At 40.9% G+C, this 16,974-nt stretch overlaps 1 protein-coding gene across 6 annotated transcripts in view; it reads right to left on the bottom strand.

Moving 5' to 3' along the window:
• Positions 1 to 16,974, bottom strand: part of LOC122996899 (signal-induced proliferation-associated 1-like protein 2) — an 87,154-nt gene that overhangs the window by 33,944 nt on the left and 36,236 nt on the right. For all 6 annotated transcript variants that reach the window (XM_044372691.1, XM_044372694.1, XM_044372696.1 and 3 more), the window contains exons 3-8: positions 16,498 to 16,631; positions 14,942 to 15,130; positions 6,837 to 7,011; positions 6,513 to 6,616; positions 5,111 to 5,268; positions 3,893 to 4,469 (exon numbers count right to left, since the gene is read on the bottom strand). In XM_044372691.1, the coding sequence (XP_044228626.1) occupies positions 3,893 to 4,469; positions 5,111 to 5,268; positions 6,513 to 6,616; positions 6,837 to 7,011; positions 14,942 to 15,130; positions 16,498 to 16,631 (1,337 nt within the window). The remainder of the gene's footprint in view (positions 1 to 3,892; positions 4,470 to 5,110; positions 5,269 to 6,512; positions 6,617 to 6,836; positions 7,012 to 14,941; positions 15,131 to 16,497; positions 16,632 to 16,974) is intronic.

Here is a 16,974-nt window from a genome sequence, read left to right as displayed (position 1 = left end):
GAACAGAAGCACAGACTGGTGAGTCCAAGGGACGCTCATTGCCTCTGGGCTATGTTTGTGATTATCGCAGGAATCATTAGGAATATCTGGGACAGTGGCACCTAATGTGATAAAGCATCAGTTTACTTAACAGGGAAAAAATAAAGCAAATTAAATCAGAATTTACCTAAAAATAGTACTGATTTATGCAGAAATGATAAGTCGTTAAATAAATTGGTTGATTGACAGAAAATGTATCAATTCTATCTATTGAATTGCCAAACTTACAATACTAAACACTGATTGAGAATTTACAGCTTTTCTGTGTAACTTTATAACTTTGTAAATTGAATATTGTTGAATTTTGGATGATTGGTTGGACAAAACAAGCAACTTGGGCATTTTTACTATCTTACATAACAGCGTATACATTAACCAAGATTGATTAATTGGAAATGAAAATACTGTAACTGGTCATTGAGGCTTACAAACTTAGGGCAGCAACTAATGGTTATTTTCATTATTAATTAATCTGCCAATCATCTTGGTTTACTGATTAATTGTTTTGCCTATAAATGTCAAAAAATAGTGAAAAAAGCCTGTTATAATTTACCAGCTGAATTAGAATTCCTTGTTTTATCCAACCAACAGTCCAAAACCCAAATATATTCAGTTTACTATAATATAGCATCAAATTATTTCACTGAGAAGCTGAAATCAGTTAATTAATTTCAACTCTTCTGTATAATACTTGGTTGTTGACATGGAAATCTGCTGTTTTATTAAGATGTAACTGTAATAAACTATACACAAACATATGTAGAAAACTATTTTAAAGCATGTATAGTTCTTGATTTTCTTTCTTTGTGTCTTCTATGATTCAAATCTAAAGCTGATATCTATACTGTCATTTGCTTATAATTGCAGCTCTGCTGATGCATTCAGCACATTAAGAAAAGCACAAGCACGCACACAAAATGTGGAAGGCTGCCTTCACTTCATTCAGGAAACAAAACAAAAAAAAGAGCATACATGGCACCCGAGCCAAGATGACTTGTCTCATAAAAGCCGAACACGTGGCCACCCAGCTCAGCAACACCCTGGGGAGCAGGATGTTATCACAAAGCTTTTAGTTGTGCTCTCACACTGGCCTCCACTGTGTGTTACAGTGGGCAATCTGTTCACTGTCTGCCCTGGTTTGCATTACATCACAAGTCCGGCAGCCTGTAAATCCTACCAATGAAACATGATTCGAGTCAACCTCTGGGACATTTAGGAAAACACAGACACCTTTGGGATGAAGTATGCATCGCCAGCTCATACCCAAATGTGTCTACTGCTGCTGCTGCTCCCCTCTCTGTGTGAGAAACACAAATGGCCACCCGCTTATTACTTATTCTGAGCTTCTCCTGCAAAATATCCCTCACAAATCCTGTGGATAAGTGGACAGTAAATGTGAGATGGGATTAGCATAGTGAATGAGAAAGTGATGTCCTTTGGCTAATCACAAATGCTAATATATCCTGCTCTGTCCTTTCTTATGATGAGTGGAGTAGACACTGAATGACACCCATGTCCTTTTAAGATTAATTATGGTAAATACTTTTTCAGGTTCTTGTGGTGTTTGAGGTAGTTAGGATAAGCAAAACTCTTTGTGCTCGTGTGCATGTTTAGTTTTCTTCTTTTTACTCTAATTTACTTACTCTAATTTATAAGCTCTTATGGTTCATTGCAAAAGATGATGTGTAAAAGGTGTAATTATCTCCGTCTTTCATAATCCTCAGAAGAATGAAATTCCTGTTCAGGTTTTTAGCAGGAAATGGAGTATTACTCTCATGTTATTGGCTTAACCAATGATTTTCTGGCTAGGATGCGTTGAAAATTTCAAGAGTGTTAATGAGGCTGCCAAAGAGGGACTATGAGGGATAAGTGGAGGGGAATACACAGGCAGGCAGGCAGGCAGAAATAAGGTCATACACAGCTCAGGTTTGGATTTTGGGATTCAACCTCTATGTTATTTAAAGGAAACAAAGGATTGCCTGATCAGAGGTTCAGTAAACAAATCATAGCAAATCATAGAATAGGAAAAACAAGATGCCAGTGTCCGGGCTGAGGAACCAGGAGATTTTTTTCTAGACCTACCTGACCCCAAAATCACACAATGTAACCAGGAACATGGAGTGTTACAGATGGCCAGGGCAGAACTACAGAATGGGGATGAGAGAACTTGGACGAAGTGGGTAGCTCTCAATAGGAGTGAAGCAGTCGGAGGCCAAGTGTCCGCTATTCTTAGTCTTTCAGACCCAAAAATGTGTCTGTGTTTTCTCTCTTCCCCTTCAAAACTGGGTTGGTGGCCTGTTTAAGCTGCCTCCTCCTGTACCTGCACTCAGACATCCACCAATTCAAGAATGGGCCAAAATCCCATTACCGCTAATCTTTCATTCCATTAAATGAACTGTCTGCCGCAGGAAGTGGCTCTGGCTTTGTTTTTTGATAAAAATGCTGTGATTTTTCATAAAGCTTTATCCTGATCGAGAGTGGGACAACATCTGTGACTGTGTGACCTAAACGGTTGGCTGTACACCTCTGCAGATTCTGTGTGATGAGCCAAAGAAAGCGATCAACAGGAGGTCTATAATCCTCTCTGGACTCTGTTGACTTCACTTTACAGTTTCACATTCAAGTGACACTCACAACGCTGGATAACCCAACCCAACCAGATTGACACATGAGAGGAAAGTTGGGAAAATAAGCGAGTTTTGGGTTCATTCTGTAAGTCATTGATTTACAGTGTTGAGGAAAAAGACAGAGAAGAAACATAAGGAAAGAAAATAAAATAGTGGAAGTTCAGTGTAGAGCAGAAACACATGAGACTTGACAGGATAGATATAGGTTAAGCAAGCAACGGTTCTGCTGACATAATGATGAAAATAAAATAACAAGGTTTGTGGTAAGCAGTAAAGCTACAATGGCAAGAGTAATATTTGCAGAATGTATTGTTTCACCACAGAAAGACCACAACTCTACAACTATCCCAACATTAAAATGCCTCACTGCACCATTTAAAGTACAGAAAGCCACTTTCTTTCACATGCCATGCAGTTAATATGTGAAAAAAAACTCTTATGGATTTAATGACATCTAAGATGACAAACTACTACTCCACATTCCACTTCTTATGCAGGATATACTGTGCTGCTCAGTTCCTTTTCAAAACAGGCAACGGCTGTATTTTCTCATTATCAGTTATTAGGACTATAACTACTACAAGGTGCCAACCAACCCAAATGTTTGGCTGTTGGCCATCTTAGAAACAAACCATCAAACCAGCAGGTAAATAGAGTGAAGACTAAGGCAAAGATATAAACAGTAACAGGAATGGTTTCATAATGTTAAGCTGTCTCTCTGCTTTGGTTTCCTAATATCATAATGTGGTTAGCAAATGTGTTGTCATTTTTGGCTAATGCTGTTGGTGCTTAAATTAGTTATAATCTTAGATTAGTTGGTTTTAATCTGTCACAGGTTTGTGTATTATTGCCGACGTAGCTAGAGTCTGGGCTCAATCTTGGTTTAATCCGTTTAAATCTTACTTTCTCAATATCAGAAACAAACTGGATATCAAACTAAGTTGAAAACCCTTAATCAGCCACGGAGAATACAAACAGAAGTGAATTACTCCCTCTGTGATGGGGATGCCATGTTTTATATGTGGAGCCTTAATGAAATTCCTCCAATCCAAATATCTTTTATTCCCTTTGTATGGTATGACATGATTTGAGACATTTGATACTCAAGACACAGGCATAAAATATGTTACAAGGCATCAGATAGTCTCCCCAGTTGTCTATTTCAGCAGACATTAAGACCTCTAAAATGACAGAGATTATTACAGCTGAGTCTTTAAGGGTCTTACCTCTAGTCTTTGCACCATCTCCCGGATGTCTTCTCCGCAGTTGTCGTGAGCAGACAGCATGACACACTCCCCGCGCTCATAGAAGATCTTAATGCTCATAATCCCTGAGGTCCATCCAATGACGTCACGACAAGAGCAGTTGAAGATCACATTTTTCGATTCCTCTTCGATGAGCACAATGAACTCATTGGATATGCCGAGCAAGCAGTCCACGTCTATCGACTGGCCAAAGTCCCGGGCACGGACGCTCCAAGTGACGGCTCCCACACTCAACAGATGTGCATCCTTCCTGGGTTTCACCTTCTCCTTCTTCTTGGCTCCAAGGGTGATGAAGCTGAATTTGACAGCAGAGTCAATAGTAGCTGTGCTAACAAAGTTTTCTGCCAGGTCCTTCAGGTACTCCTGCCGCGTACGAGTCGCCATGGCTCGGAACTTCTCCGATTTGTGTGCAGCATTTTCTCCATTGATGACCTTGGCGAGCAGGAAGTCCCTGAAAACTGCTGACTTTGGGAAAGTCACAAGCTTGGGAATAGGGGGGCCGAATGGAGGCACGTCTTTAGACCTGGACACAGCCACGCTGGAAAACAGGATGGAATCAATGAATCAAGTATTGCACTGTGATGACGGCAGTAAAGAGAAAATATAAGAAGTGCAAGAGTATTAAACTGTACATATAATGAGCAGCTATTTGAAGAGTGTTGAAATTATACATTCATGGAAATTATTTCTGGTGGAAAGACAGGAGAGGAGCTCAGCCTAATCTTGTTCTGTTCAACAAATGCTATGTTATTAACAAGAGTCATCTTGACTTCAGAAACACTTGAGGAGAGAGTTCTAAGTCATAATTTCAAGGTGTCTCTGAAGATAATAACTGTATCATCACTGAACAGATCAAAAGAGCCTTGTGATTCCTGCACATTACTATGAAGTCATGACAGAAACCACAGAGAGCACTCAGCAGGCTATTATTATTATTCTTTCAAATTAAGTGTTCTTAAAAGTTCATGTAGAGCCACTTTAGCATGAAGACATTTATGCGAAGCACATCAAAAGATAAACACATTTCCCTAAATTGTCTTGAGGATATTAATTTGCTTCTTATCCCATGATGAAGCGCTGGAATATTTGGTGGCTTGACTCAATGCCACCAATTTCATATGTTGAGTGAAATGGCTTTAAGAAAGCCTTGCAGGCGTGACGCATGCTTGTTCTATTTACCTGTAGCAGACGTTATCAGTGCAGGGGTTGTGGACTTTGACGATGACAAACACATGTTGGAAATGAGAGCGGATGTTTTTTGGAGTAAAAGGAAGGGCCCCGGGCTCCTGGAATACTATAGTGACGATATCGTTGCCAATGTGCCTCTTCCTTAATAACTATAAAAAGACAAAGAAATAAGTTACAAGGAGAAAATGCATCACATAAATGGTGAATATAGTAAGAGTACACACATTTTAAAATGCTTTCATTCTTTTAGACTAAGATTAGAGGGAAAACAAGGTCTCCTACAAGTTTCAAGGTGTAGCAAATCCATTCGATTTCTCCCTGTTCCCCATAACATTTCAATCAAAAGATTCAAACTTGATATGTGATGTCTGTTGCTGTGGTACCTGCACTACAAGCAGGAAACCAGACCTTTTACAAAGCTAGTTCGCAGCTTTACTCACTGATAGAATCACATGTTTTAAACCTGAACTGTAATGTCCAAAACCAGGATTAAGTTTTTTTTGGGTGAAGGAGATATACTCCCACAAACCTAATTTAGACTGCCTGTGTTGTTGGATTGTGCAGATAGTCACTGAATGGTTGGTATAAAGTTGTCAGCAAGGGTCAACAAGAGCCCGAAACAAGCAGGATTAGAGGGTGCAGAGGTGAATTGGAAAGGATGAAGGGATGAGTGGGGCGAGCTCTGCTTCAGCGTGCTGGAAGATTACCGCCGGGGATTAAATTAAAAAACCTCACTCCCTAACATACAATTGGAGGAGGAGAAAAGAAAAGAGAAAGAACCCCCCATCCCCCAACCCCCCCTCCCGAAAATCCTGGCAATCAGACATTTTTAGATGCACATGAAAGATTAGGTCTCTGCGGTGGCTCCTGCTCTACTCCCCGCACTTACTCACTCACTCGCTCACTCACTCACTTCTCTGGTTTATGCACTGTTAATATCTCTGCATGGTTGCACTGGTTTTTTTATGGGCTCAAAACAGTACTTCCATAATAGCAGTGTAGAGACTGAGATGGTGAACTTGTGTAATCACTGCTTTATCGGGCCATTGCTCACCAGTCCACCACTACATCCACTTAATTCCACTTGTTAGCGCAGACAGACATAGAGGCACATCTAATATAACGTCAGGTCCAGCCCCTGGGGATACATTGATTAAAATCCTACTATGGGGTACAGTTACCATGGCAATGCTCATGCTTTCAACTGATAGGTCATTACCGTGGCAGAATGAGCCTCTGGGAAAGATTGACAGGAGCCTGGATTGAAGATATCCTAAAAGAGGAAGCTGCTCAGGGACTTATTACCACTATTAGACACAGGCTCACCACAAAGACAGGCAAACATGGTGGTCTGCTGGGAGGGGATAGAGTGTGAGGTGTGGAGTTTACTGACCTGCTGTCTGTTGTTGGGTGTGTAGGGGAGCATGGTGGACACGTGGAACATCAGCTCGTAGTCCTTGTAGGTGGTGTAGAGAGAGTGTGTGCCGGTAGAGTCCGCTGTAACACAGGACAGGGCGGTCAAGATCTCATGGTTCATGAAAAATGGCCATTGTTTTAGATAATCTGATGATGTAATCAAACATGTGTCTAGACATTAAAGATACACAGGCTTTAAAAAAAACAGAACAGAGCATCTGCACTCAGCAGGATTAAAAATGTGTGGGCTTGCACTCTGTGAATGTTTAGTTTGGTGAGTGTGATGCGTGTTTTATCTCACTCTTGTTATCCAGCTGAGCTCTGTACTTGGTGAAGCCTTTGAGGCGAACTCTCTGGCCTAGCAGATCCAAGAACTCCTCAAGTGCCGGTCCAGCACTCTCGTTATTGTACATCTCTTCTTCTGTGCTCTGGCCCGCCTTACAGTAAAGCACTCCCACCTTGTGCTGGAAGCTTAGCTGGAATGAGGAACATACACAGACACTCAGTGAGTAAGTATCATTTCCTGTAGCACACACACACCACACTCATGCATACTGTACATTATGCACTCAAAGCATGTGAGTGCCCATTTTCCATCATGTCACAGCTAATGTGAAGGCCTTCATAACCCTTCTAGGAGAGAGCTGAAATCCCCTTTTATAAAGCCAGGCTATGAACTCTCAGGAGCTCGGAGCAGAGCATAAATCAAGCCGAGCTAATAGCTGCTACTTAAGAGCAGCTGTGGCGCAACAAGGAGTAAATTAGAGACATAAGGCAGTATCACCCTGGTTTATAGCAGAAAACTCTACGAGCTGCAAACAGTAGCATTTTAATACAATATTTTTGTTTTGTAGTCTTCACCGTAGATGTGAAATACTAGTAACAGGCATGAGATGGCAAAAGAGATGGAAAAATCTTTCCAACACCCCACTAATAATACTGATTCAGCTGTTATTCAACAGAGAATACAGTAAAAAGGAGTATTCATAGACAAGCCAGCCAAATCTTGCAGATTTTTACTCTGAGCATTAATACTATCTAGAAATGACAGGTCTGATATGAACTTGTCCTGTGAAGAGACAGGAAGAAATAAAACATCCGGAGTGATTCTTCCTGCACGGTGAGAGTGAAAGCCCTCTCCACCAACATGAATCTTTTATGGCTTACAGCTCCCTGATGCTGGCCAAGAAAGTGAGTCAACAGGGAAAAAATGAATGAAAAAAAAAGCAACCCTGTGTTTGGCACCTGTTGCTCAATATTCACAGCTGGGGACAGCACCTTGATCTTGACTCCAGGTCAATATGTCAATACGGCAAAACGAAAAAGGTGCCTCTGAATGTGAAAACCAACAAATGATCTATATACAGAAACAAATTGGGATTGTCTTTTTCCTCCCTTACAGGTTATCAGTTCCCGTGGTGCTCCTGACACTGTTGTCATGGTGACTTCCTCTATCAGGCAGTCTGCTTTGTACTAAAGCTCCTGCAGTGACGGAAAGCCATTATACCATCAAGCCCAGTGAAAATGGCATGATGTGCTATGATGTGGTCCTCCTTTTTTCATCCTGCATTATATGGGCTCACTTAACCTCATGCTCCTCTTAACAGACCGGCCAATGGTCAGGACAATCACATTGCCCTTTGGTGGGAATTTTTCACTGGCTGAGAATCAGCACATACAACACATGCATGAGTAAGGCTCCTGTGGTGTCACTCATTGTGTAACCACCTTTGATGTGTCTTTTGGTGGCATCAGTTTCTGATAAGGTAGAGGATCCATAAAAAAACAGCTATATCCCATTTGACAGATCTGTGATTAGCTAAAATACTCCACTGAGCACAAATTGCTAAAATAAAGCAGTAAATTTGTCTATCCCTATATTATCTTCAACCAATGTTCCTTTTATGCTACAGTATCGCTCCAGTGCTGGAGCTCAACAAAAAAAACTAAAAAAGAAAAACAAAAAAAACCTAAAAAAGAAAAAAAGATGGAAAGACACTTAATGTGTCAAAAATAGAAATAAAAATAAATGACCACTATATAAACACTGCAACTTTTTGTTTTTTAAATTAATGTATTTAAAGATACAGTATTTGGTTTGTATGTGTGTACAGTAAGTATGTCTATGTACAGAGATCAGCACAATGTAGATGGTCAGTGCAGGAGTACACAGGTTATTAACAGTCTTCATGGTGGTTGTATTACATCGGACACCCTTTTCCGGTCACAACAGTTCACAAATCTTGCTGCTGTGTTTGAACATTGCTGTATTTCGCCCAGCAGATATGGACGTTTTTTTCTTATTTGCCATATTTTTAAAGTCTTTTTGGGTAGTTGTAATCTATGGGTAGTATATGTCTCTGATGTCTTGGTATAGTTGGCAGGTGGTTAAAAAGTGCATCTGGGTTTCCACGTCCTGCTGTATGCAGTGGGTGCATAGTTTGTCTTCTCTGGGAAGCCAGGTCTGCCTGTGGTGGCCTCTCTCCACGGCAGGACTGTGCTCACTGAGTCTGTACGTGGTCAACGATTTCCTTAGTTTTGGATTGGTCACAGTGGTCAGGTAATCTGCCACTAAGTATTCTCTGCTTAGGGCCAAATAGCATTCCAGTTTGCTCTGGTTTTTGGTTGATTCTTGCAAATGTGTCAAATACTTGTATTTTTGTTTTCTTATGATTTGGTTAAGTCTAATGGGGTTTCCGTCTGGGGGCTCTGCTTGTGTTTGTGAATAGAGTCCCAGAACCAACTGGCTGAGGGGGCTTCTCTCTAAGGTCTCTCTGTATATGAGGGCTTTGTTAAGGAGTGTGTTAAGGTCACTTTCTTTAGGTGATCATAACATTTAATGGTCTCTTTTGAAGTTTTATAATCAGTAGGTATTGTCCTAATTCTTCTTATTTGGCGTTTATGTTGGATGCAGAGAATGGATTTGCAGAATTCTGCATGCAGAGTCTAAATTTGGTGTTTGTTCCATTTTGTAAAATCTTGGTTGGTGAGTGGACCCCAGACTTTGCAACCATAAAGGGAAATAGTTTCTATAACGGAGTCCAATATTTTAAGTCAGATTTGAATTGGGATGTCCAACTTGATGTTCCTTATGACGGTGTAAAAAGCCCTTCTTGCCTTGTCTCTCAGGTCATTCACAGCTTTGTTGAAGTTACCTGTGGTGCTGATGTTTAGGCTGAAGAGCAATGGTATCTAGAAAGAATTTATATTTGTGGTCCTGGAGGCTGGATCTTTTTTGGAATATTATAATTTTTGTCTGGGTTAGATTCACTGTCAAAGCCCAGATCTGGGAGAATTGGTGCAGAAGATCAATGTGCTGTTGTAGCCCTTCTTTGGTTGGAGACAGGAGCACCAGATCATCTTCAAACAATAGGCATTTTACTTCTGTGTCTGCGAGGCTGATGCCAGGTGCTGCAGGCTGTTCTTGTGCCCTCGCCAGTTTTGATTGATGTACATGTTGAACAGGATTGGACTCAAGCTGCATCCTTGTCTGACGCCCCGGTGTTGAGGAAAGAAGTCTATGTGTTTTTTGCCAATCTTGACAGCGCACTTGTTGTTTGCATACACTGAGTTAATGATGTCATAGGTTTTTCCCCCGCACATCACTTTCTAACAGTTTATACAGCAAACCCTTGTGCCAAATTGAGTCAACAGCTTTTTTGAAGTCAACCAAGCAGGAGAATGATTTGCTTTTGTTTTTGCTTATTAGGTTGTCAATTAGAGTGCTGAGGGTGAGGATATGGTCTGTTGTACGATAATTTGGTAAAAAGCCAATATTGGATTTGCTCAGCACATTATTTTAAGTAAGGAGTAGGAGTCTATGGTTTATGACCACACAGGATTTTCCCGAGTCTGCTGTTGACACAGATCTCACGGTGGTTACTGGGGTCATATTTATCTCTCTCACTTTTGTGGAGTGGCATTATCAGTCCTTGGTTCCAAATATTGGGGAAGATCCCAGAGCTAAGGATGATGTTAGAGTTTTTATATAGTCAATTGGAATTTGAGGTCTTTGAACTTTATCATTTTATTTAGGATGCCATCAACACCACAGGCCTTCTTGGTTTCGAGTGACTTTGTTTTCTCCTGTATTTCCTTTAGTTCAATTGGGGAGTCTAGGAGGTTCCTATAACCTCTTATAGTTGACTCTAAACTTTGCAGTTTATCTTGTGTGTGTTTATTCTTCTCTATTTGACCAAAGAGATTGGAGAAGTGGTTTACCCATACATCTGCACTTTGGATGGGTGGGTCCTCATGTTTTTGTTTGTTTAGAGTGTTCCAATTCTCTCAGAAGTGGTTTGTTGTTATGGATTCCTCAATAGCATGTAGCTGGTTTCTAACATGATGGTCCCTTTTTTTCCTTATGGTCTTTTTATACTGTTTTAATGTTTCACCATAGTGAAGATGTATGTTCTGGTTGTCTGGGTCTCTGTGTTTTTGGTTTGATAGGTTCCTTAATTGCTGAAGTTCTGAGGTTTGTACATTAATTGTCAAACCATTTGTCATTGTTGTTAGTTTTTTTGGCATTTCTATTTGAGGCCTTTTTGTTTGTTAAAGAGGCTGAAAGTTCATATATCATTAAGGTTTTCTACTGCCCTGTTTACATCTTCACTATTGCATTGAAAGGTTTTTTTCCAGAAACTGGACTAAGAGTGATTGGACTTGTTGTTGCCTAATAGCTTTTCGGTAGGTTTCCACACTACCTTCCTTCCATTTTTAACGTTCTTTTTAAATAGCATGTAGTTTGGTTGACTTTGATACTCCATGAGTGCATGTTGATCTGTTCAGGTAAACTGTGGTTTTGCTGTGGTCTGACAGGGGTGATGGTGGGCTGACAGTAAACGTTCTGATAGACCCCTGGTTGAGGTCAGTGATTAAATAATCTACTGTACTGTTACCCAGAGATGAGCTGTAGGTATACCTATTGTAGGAGTCCCCTCGATGCCTACCGTTGACTATGTACAGACCCATCAAACGACAGAGCTGTAAGAGCTGTGTCCCATGTTTGTTTGTTACTTTATCATAGTTTTGTCTGGGTGGCATATTGGAGAGGGGATGTTTCCACCTCCTGGTTAGTGTTTGTCTCCCCTGTGTGCTGAGAGTGTCAGGTTCTCATCCTGTCCTGGTATTGAGGTCCCCACAGACTACAATGTGGCCATGAGATGATGACACAGCAGTGTCCTAACACAACACACAACATCACTGTGACATCTGTCTTCATTGCAGTGTCCTGATGCAGCACAAATCCAAAATATCGCTTCAAAAAACCTTGCTACCAGCTACCATCATCATGCAACGCTGCACAAACAACTATTGCAATCTAAAAAGAGGAACAAAGGAGTGTAGATATAGGAAATAAATGAAGGGGAAAAAATTCCGGTCACTACATAACTTCAGCAGTTAATCCTCAAGTTTCAATATCATGAGAGGAGATTGATTTACATAAGGGAGAGGCGAGTTCTGGTGCTGCAATAACAGCCTCAGTAGGTGGTAGATTACTCTCTTGAGCCTGTGGAACAAATCTCACTTAAGCCTGAATAACACTACAGAGTTAAGGTGTCGCTGTAGGCATCAGGAGTGATTTACGGTTCTGCAAAGGCTTTAACCCGTTGACTATCAAAAGACCACTGCGAAAATTGGAGAGCGACGTTGGCAATCAGGCAATGTCATGCATTTATTTATTTATTTACCTGAAGTGATTTTGTCTTTATATCCATGCTCATGTTATGACACAGGGCAGAAACAATGGCGGCAAAGACAAGACGTGCACTGAAAACAGCTTTCTAGATGAGGAAGAAGGTAATTTGTTCAACACTATTGAGAAGGAAAGATTAGCGGCCCTTCTCTGACCTCGTCGATGTTGTCTTTACTATCACCAAACACTATTTTGTTGGTTACATTTTCTAAGATGCCAGCACACACCTGCAGGTAAGCCTTAATCTTTATCGGATCCCTTCTTATATTATCAAGAATTAGAAATTAAAACTGAAAATTACATTTTGAATTCTGAAACTAATAGTAACTGAGAAAGTGTTTCTATTAAACAAGATTGCAGTTATTTTACAGCTTTTAGTCTTTAGATGGAAACAGCAGATATACATTTCATATCAATAGCTTTTTTTTTTTTTTAAATACATTCACATATGCTCTGTTCTCCTCTTACATCCAGGGCCATTATAGCACAGTCTACAACACTGCTTTCAGAGATATTCTTTCTGTATAACTGATCATCAGGATATTGTGATGGCTATATTGCTCCAGGATACTCTCACTCACCAGGCGTGCTTTCTGTTCACGGCAACAAGAAAAGCCTTTTGACACGCATATACACACACGCACAAACAAACAGAGGACTAACAATTCCACATAGCTGTGCATACACACAAATATTCCCCAGATAAAGCTTTCTAAACGTAGAAGAAAAAATTATGCACTCAAACAAAACAGGCCTGACAGACCACTCTAGTTTTCTCAGTTGCAGCTCTTCCTGTCCAATATTAGCTTCCACGCATAAACACATAAGAGGGGCGGTGAAAGTCCAGCTTGGTTAAAGAGTAGATTGCAGGGTGCTTGACATATTAAACATTTGCACAGCAAGCATAACATTAATGATTAAAACAGGAGTGTACAAAAATACTGATGTCCAAATATAAAACTGGCTGCCACTGGGCATTTGGTTTGAGGTCTATGAGGAGGAGTGCCAGTTGGAAGAGCTTTAAGCCCCACTTCGTCTGGGCTCTCCTCCTCTCAAAGTTGTTTGAGAGTAGAGAAGGTTTCTTAGATTACTTTATCGCTTTTTTCCCCCCTCCCTTATGTGTCAGTTTCAGTCTTATATCGAAGTCTTTATCTGCAGACTGTCTCTCATAGCAAAGGCATGGGGAGTTGGATGGCAGGTGAACAAACTCCCGCACGCGATATCAGCTCCTTAATATCTGGCAGGAAGAACTTCCTAGAGCACTTACAAAGTTACTTTGCAATAATTAGAAACACAAAGTCTGTCATCATCTTAAGTGCATTTAACTTGCTTTAGAGAGGCCACTACACTGCTCTTGTTTGTGTGTGTAACAAAATCTTAATATACAAGAGGGACACGGCTGACACATTCTATTATAAGAGCCTGTCCCCTGTCAATTGGAAGGATGGGCTTATGCTAACGAATGTAATTACACTAATAAGCAGCCAATTCTCTGATAGTAAGACAAGCAGTGCACCACTGGCAAAGCCACCCACGCTCCTTTCCATCTTGCTGTTTCATTATATTATAAATTAAAGGCCTTAAGATCATACAATGAATCCATCTCTGACACCTGTGAATATAGAGTGCCCATATCACTAATAGCCATTTTATTCAGAGATAATGCAAGATGACAACCTCCGCCATCCAGGCAGAATACCAAATCACTGGCTCTCAGATGAACTAAATTGTTAAAAGTGAGGTGGCTTGTGTCTGAGTATCCTATCAGCAGAAAAGTGTGTCAAAAAAAATGTTGCTGGCTACACAGAGTGTGGGATTCATATTGATTCTCTTTGAGCGTGATATTGACTGTCTTATGCCTCCAACCGGGAGCCAGTATTCATCTAAAATAAGCAGCCCACATATGGGACAAAGGTTCCTGCCATTTGAAGTTAATTCCTTCCCAGATTCCTTCTATAGCTGACGCAGATGTCTGAAGCATAGACACATGCCTGAAATATGAAATCTATAGCATGATATTAATAGTAATAGTACATCCTTCCTTTTTTTCTAAAACACTGCTCACAATGTGGCAGTGATGGCTCCAAAATAACACAATTGGAAAATCTGTGTGGGTGAGACTGAAAGGTTTTTCCTTCCTTAAAGCAGTAGTTTGACATTTTGGGAATATATACGTTTATATGCTTTCTTGCCAAAAGTTAGATGAAAAGACAAATATGAAGCTACAGCCGGTCAACTTGGCTCAGCATAATGACTGAGAACGGGGGAAATCTAGCCTGGTTCAATCCAAAGTTAATAAAATCTACCTACCAACACCTCTAAAGCTCAATAATTTACACATTATTCTTACTTCTTTAATCCGATGACAATATGTGATTTTATGGAAGGTTATGTGCCAGACACATATTCCTGACACTGTGACTTCCTGAAGTCTCAGGTGGTTGCCTGGTAACCTTGTTGTGCCAGCAAAACTCCAGTAAACCACTGCGCAGCCACAAATAATAGTCCAGCACATAAGCCTATGTAAAACCTCACACTGACGTTTTTACACTTTAGCTTTTGTACAGAAAGCAAATAAGTGTATTTCCCAAAATGTCAAACTATTTCTTTAAAAACTTATTTTCCCAATCAGCATGTGCCCCTGATCAAGACACTTATCCTCTGATTGCTCCAGTGCTGCTTAATCATCATCAGTAGAAGTCTGTACTCACCCCCTGCTCATCCAGCTTGAGGAGTTGCTCCGGGACCTTGGGGGAGTTGAGGGCCAGCCTCAAGCATTGGATATTGAGCTCAGGGATGACGTATTCGAGCACTTCCTTCAGTGGCAGGCCGCGGGCTGTCCCATGTCTCGCTGTGGATGGAATGGCATCTTCCAGGATGGCTCCACGGAGCGTGGTCAGCTGACAGGAGACACAAATGGTGAAGATTCAATCTGTTAATTAAGTCTGTCTGTCTGACGGGTGTCTTCTGAGGTTCAAGTGTACCCTTGTACAACGTATTACGGTTAGGTCTGTGTGTGCACTCTTACCATGTAAGTCAATATGTCTGTGACCCTTTGATTTATTTCAGTTTTACTGTTTATGGCTTGAGCCATTGTGTTGTATTTCTAAAATGAATCAGGCTGATTCGCTGGCTGCTGTGTGAGCCAGTTATAATTCGCGTTTGTGTTAGGCCATATTATTTAGGGCAATGGCTCCATTATGGCTCCATTTTACAGCATTAGGAACTCACATTCTAAATAATTAAGATAGGCTAACTTAACATCAGATGTTAAGTGGTATTTTACTGTTAAAATCATTAATGTGCCAGTAAACATTGAACCATACAGTTTTAAAACACCCACTCTGTAACCCCATGTTGTTGTTTGGAATATTACAGACACATTTACGCACACAGATCCCATTTCCATCCGCACAGCCTGTGGACGTGGACGTCAATGGTCGATGACTGTCCAACAGAGAGGCATACTAAAAAGCAGATTACTTAACAGAGAGTGGAAGGGAGAGTGAGAGTGGGACAGAGAGGCAGAGAGTACCGAGGCTAAATGATAAGAGTAAATGCAAATAGACACTCCAGTGGTTGGGGAGTTCAAACATTGTCTGCGTGCTACTTGCGGGGCTAGCATGACCCAGATACATTGTTTTATCGTGGGAGTGGTGCTTAAAACCAAGAATGGCACTGGATATCAGTGACATTTCCCTGCCTGATGCATCTGTTGCACCTGAATTATTCAGTGGATGAGACCACCCAGCATCAATCAAGGAGAGGTTTCTGTACCACCAGGGACTGTGGGACTGTGCATCTCAGTTTGTGGATTAATCATGTTGTGTGTGCATGCGCGTGCATATGTGTCTGCGCGTGGGTGTGTGAGAGTGAGAGCAGGCGAGGGCGATCACACTGACTGATAGACTGCACCAGTGTCTGCATGACTGGCCAACTGGTACAGAATCAGAGGACATATTAGGGTGCTAGGAACAGATTTAGGAAGGCAGAGCTGTGAGAAGCCTCCTCTTGTTTTCAGGCGTACTGAAGCATTACTGCACTCTTGTACTGCTTGACTGAGCCCTGAGCTGAGTGACCTTAACATGTCTTGCTGAATGCAATATATGAGAAATACCCTTTAAAAGCATGTTCTGGGTAGTAGGCAATACTTTAATAGAGCAACAGAAATCATGCTGGTTTCTCCTGCCATGCATCTGTAATAGTTCTTTACTGATTTACAACAATAATCAGGGCAGAAAGCGTGAACATCATGTATTAAAGTTACCTGACTGGTTCTGAAGGTGACCCGATAGTTGTACTGCATGCCTTCTTTCTCCTTCCCATCATCCAGCCTCTCCCTGCGGACGCTGACTGCCACAGGTCCCAGATTGTCATCTACCCCGAAATAGTTTTGATGCTCTGGAGTTGGATGGAGCGAGAAAGATCAGAATTAAACACACATTTAACATCACATCAATGTCTGTGCTTCTAAACACATTTCTGTGTTGACAGTTGTGAAAATCATTATTAATACACTGATTGATTTTTGAAAATAGGAATCTATCAACTTGTCCACATCTTTATCGAATCACTACTTTTGCTTCGACAGAATATAAATGTATATTATTGAGTCCAAATATTTATTTAATCATGTAAAAATGCTTTATGGATTGACCATGGTCAAGCTTTGATGCTGATTACAGAGAGCAGCAGGGGTCCACTGGAGATTTGAAATGGATTCACTCTAGATAAGACCCTGGGA

The sequence above is a fragment of the Thunnus albacares genome, chromosome 14 (assembly GCF_914725855.1).
Source record: "Thunnus albacares chromosome 14, fThuAlb1.1, whole genome shotgun sequence".
NCBI lineage: Eukaryota > Metazoa > Chordata > Actinopteri > Scombriformes > Scombridae > Thunnus > Thunnus albacares.
Note: the sequence above shows the minus strand (reverse complement) of the source record. Positions and strands in the feature narration are given on the sequence as shown.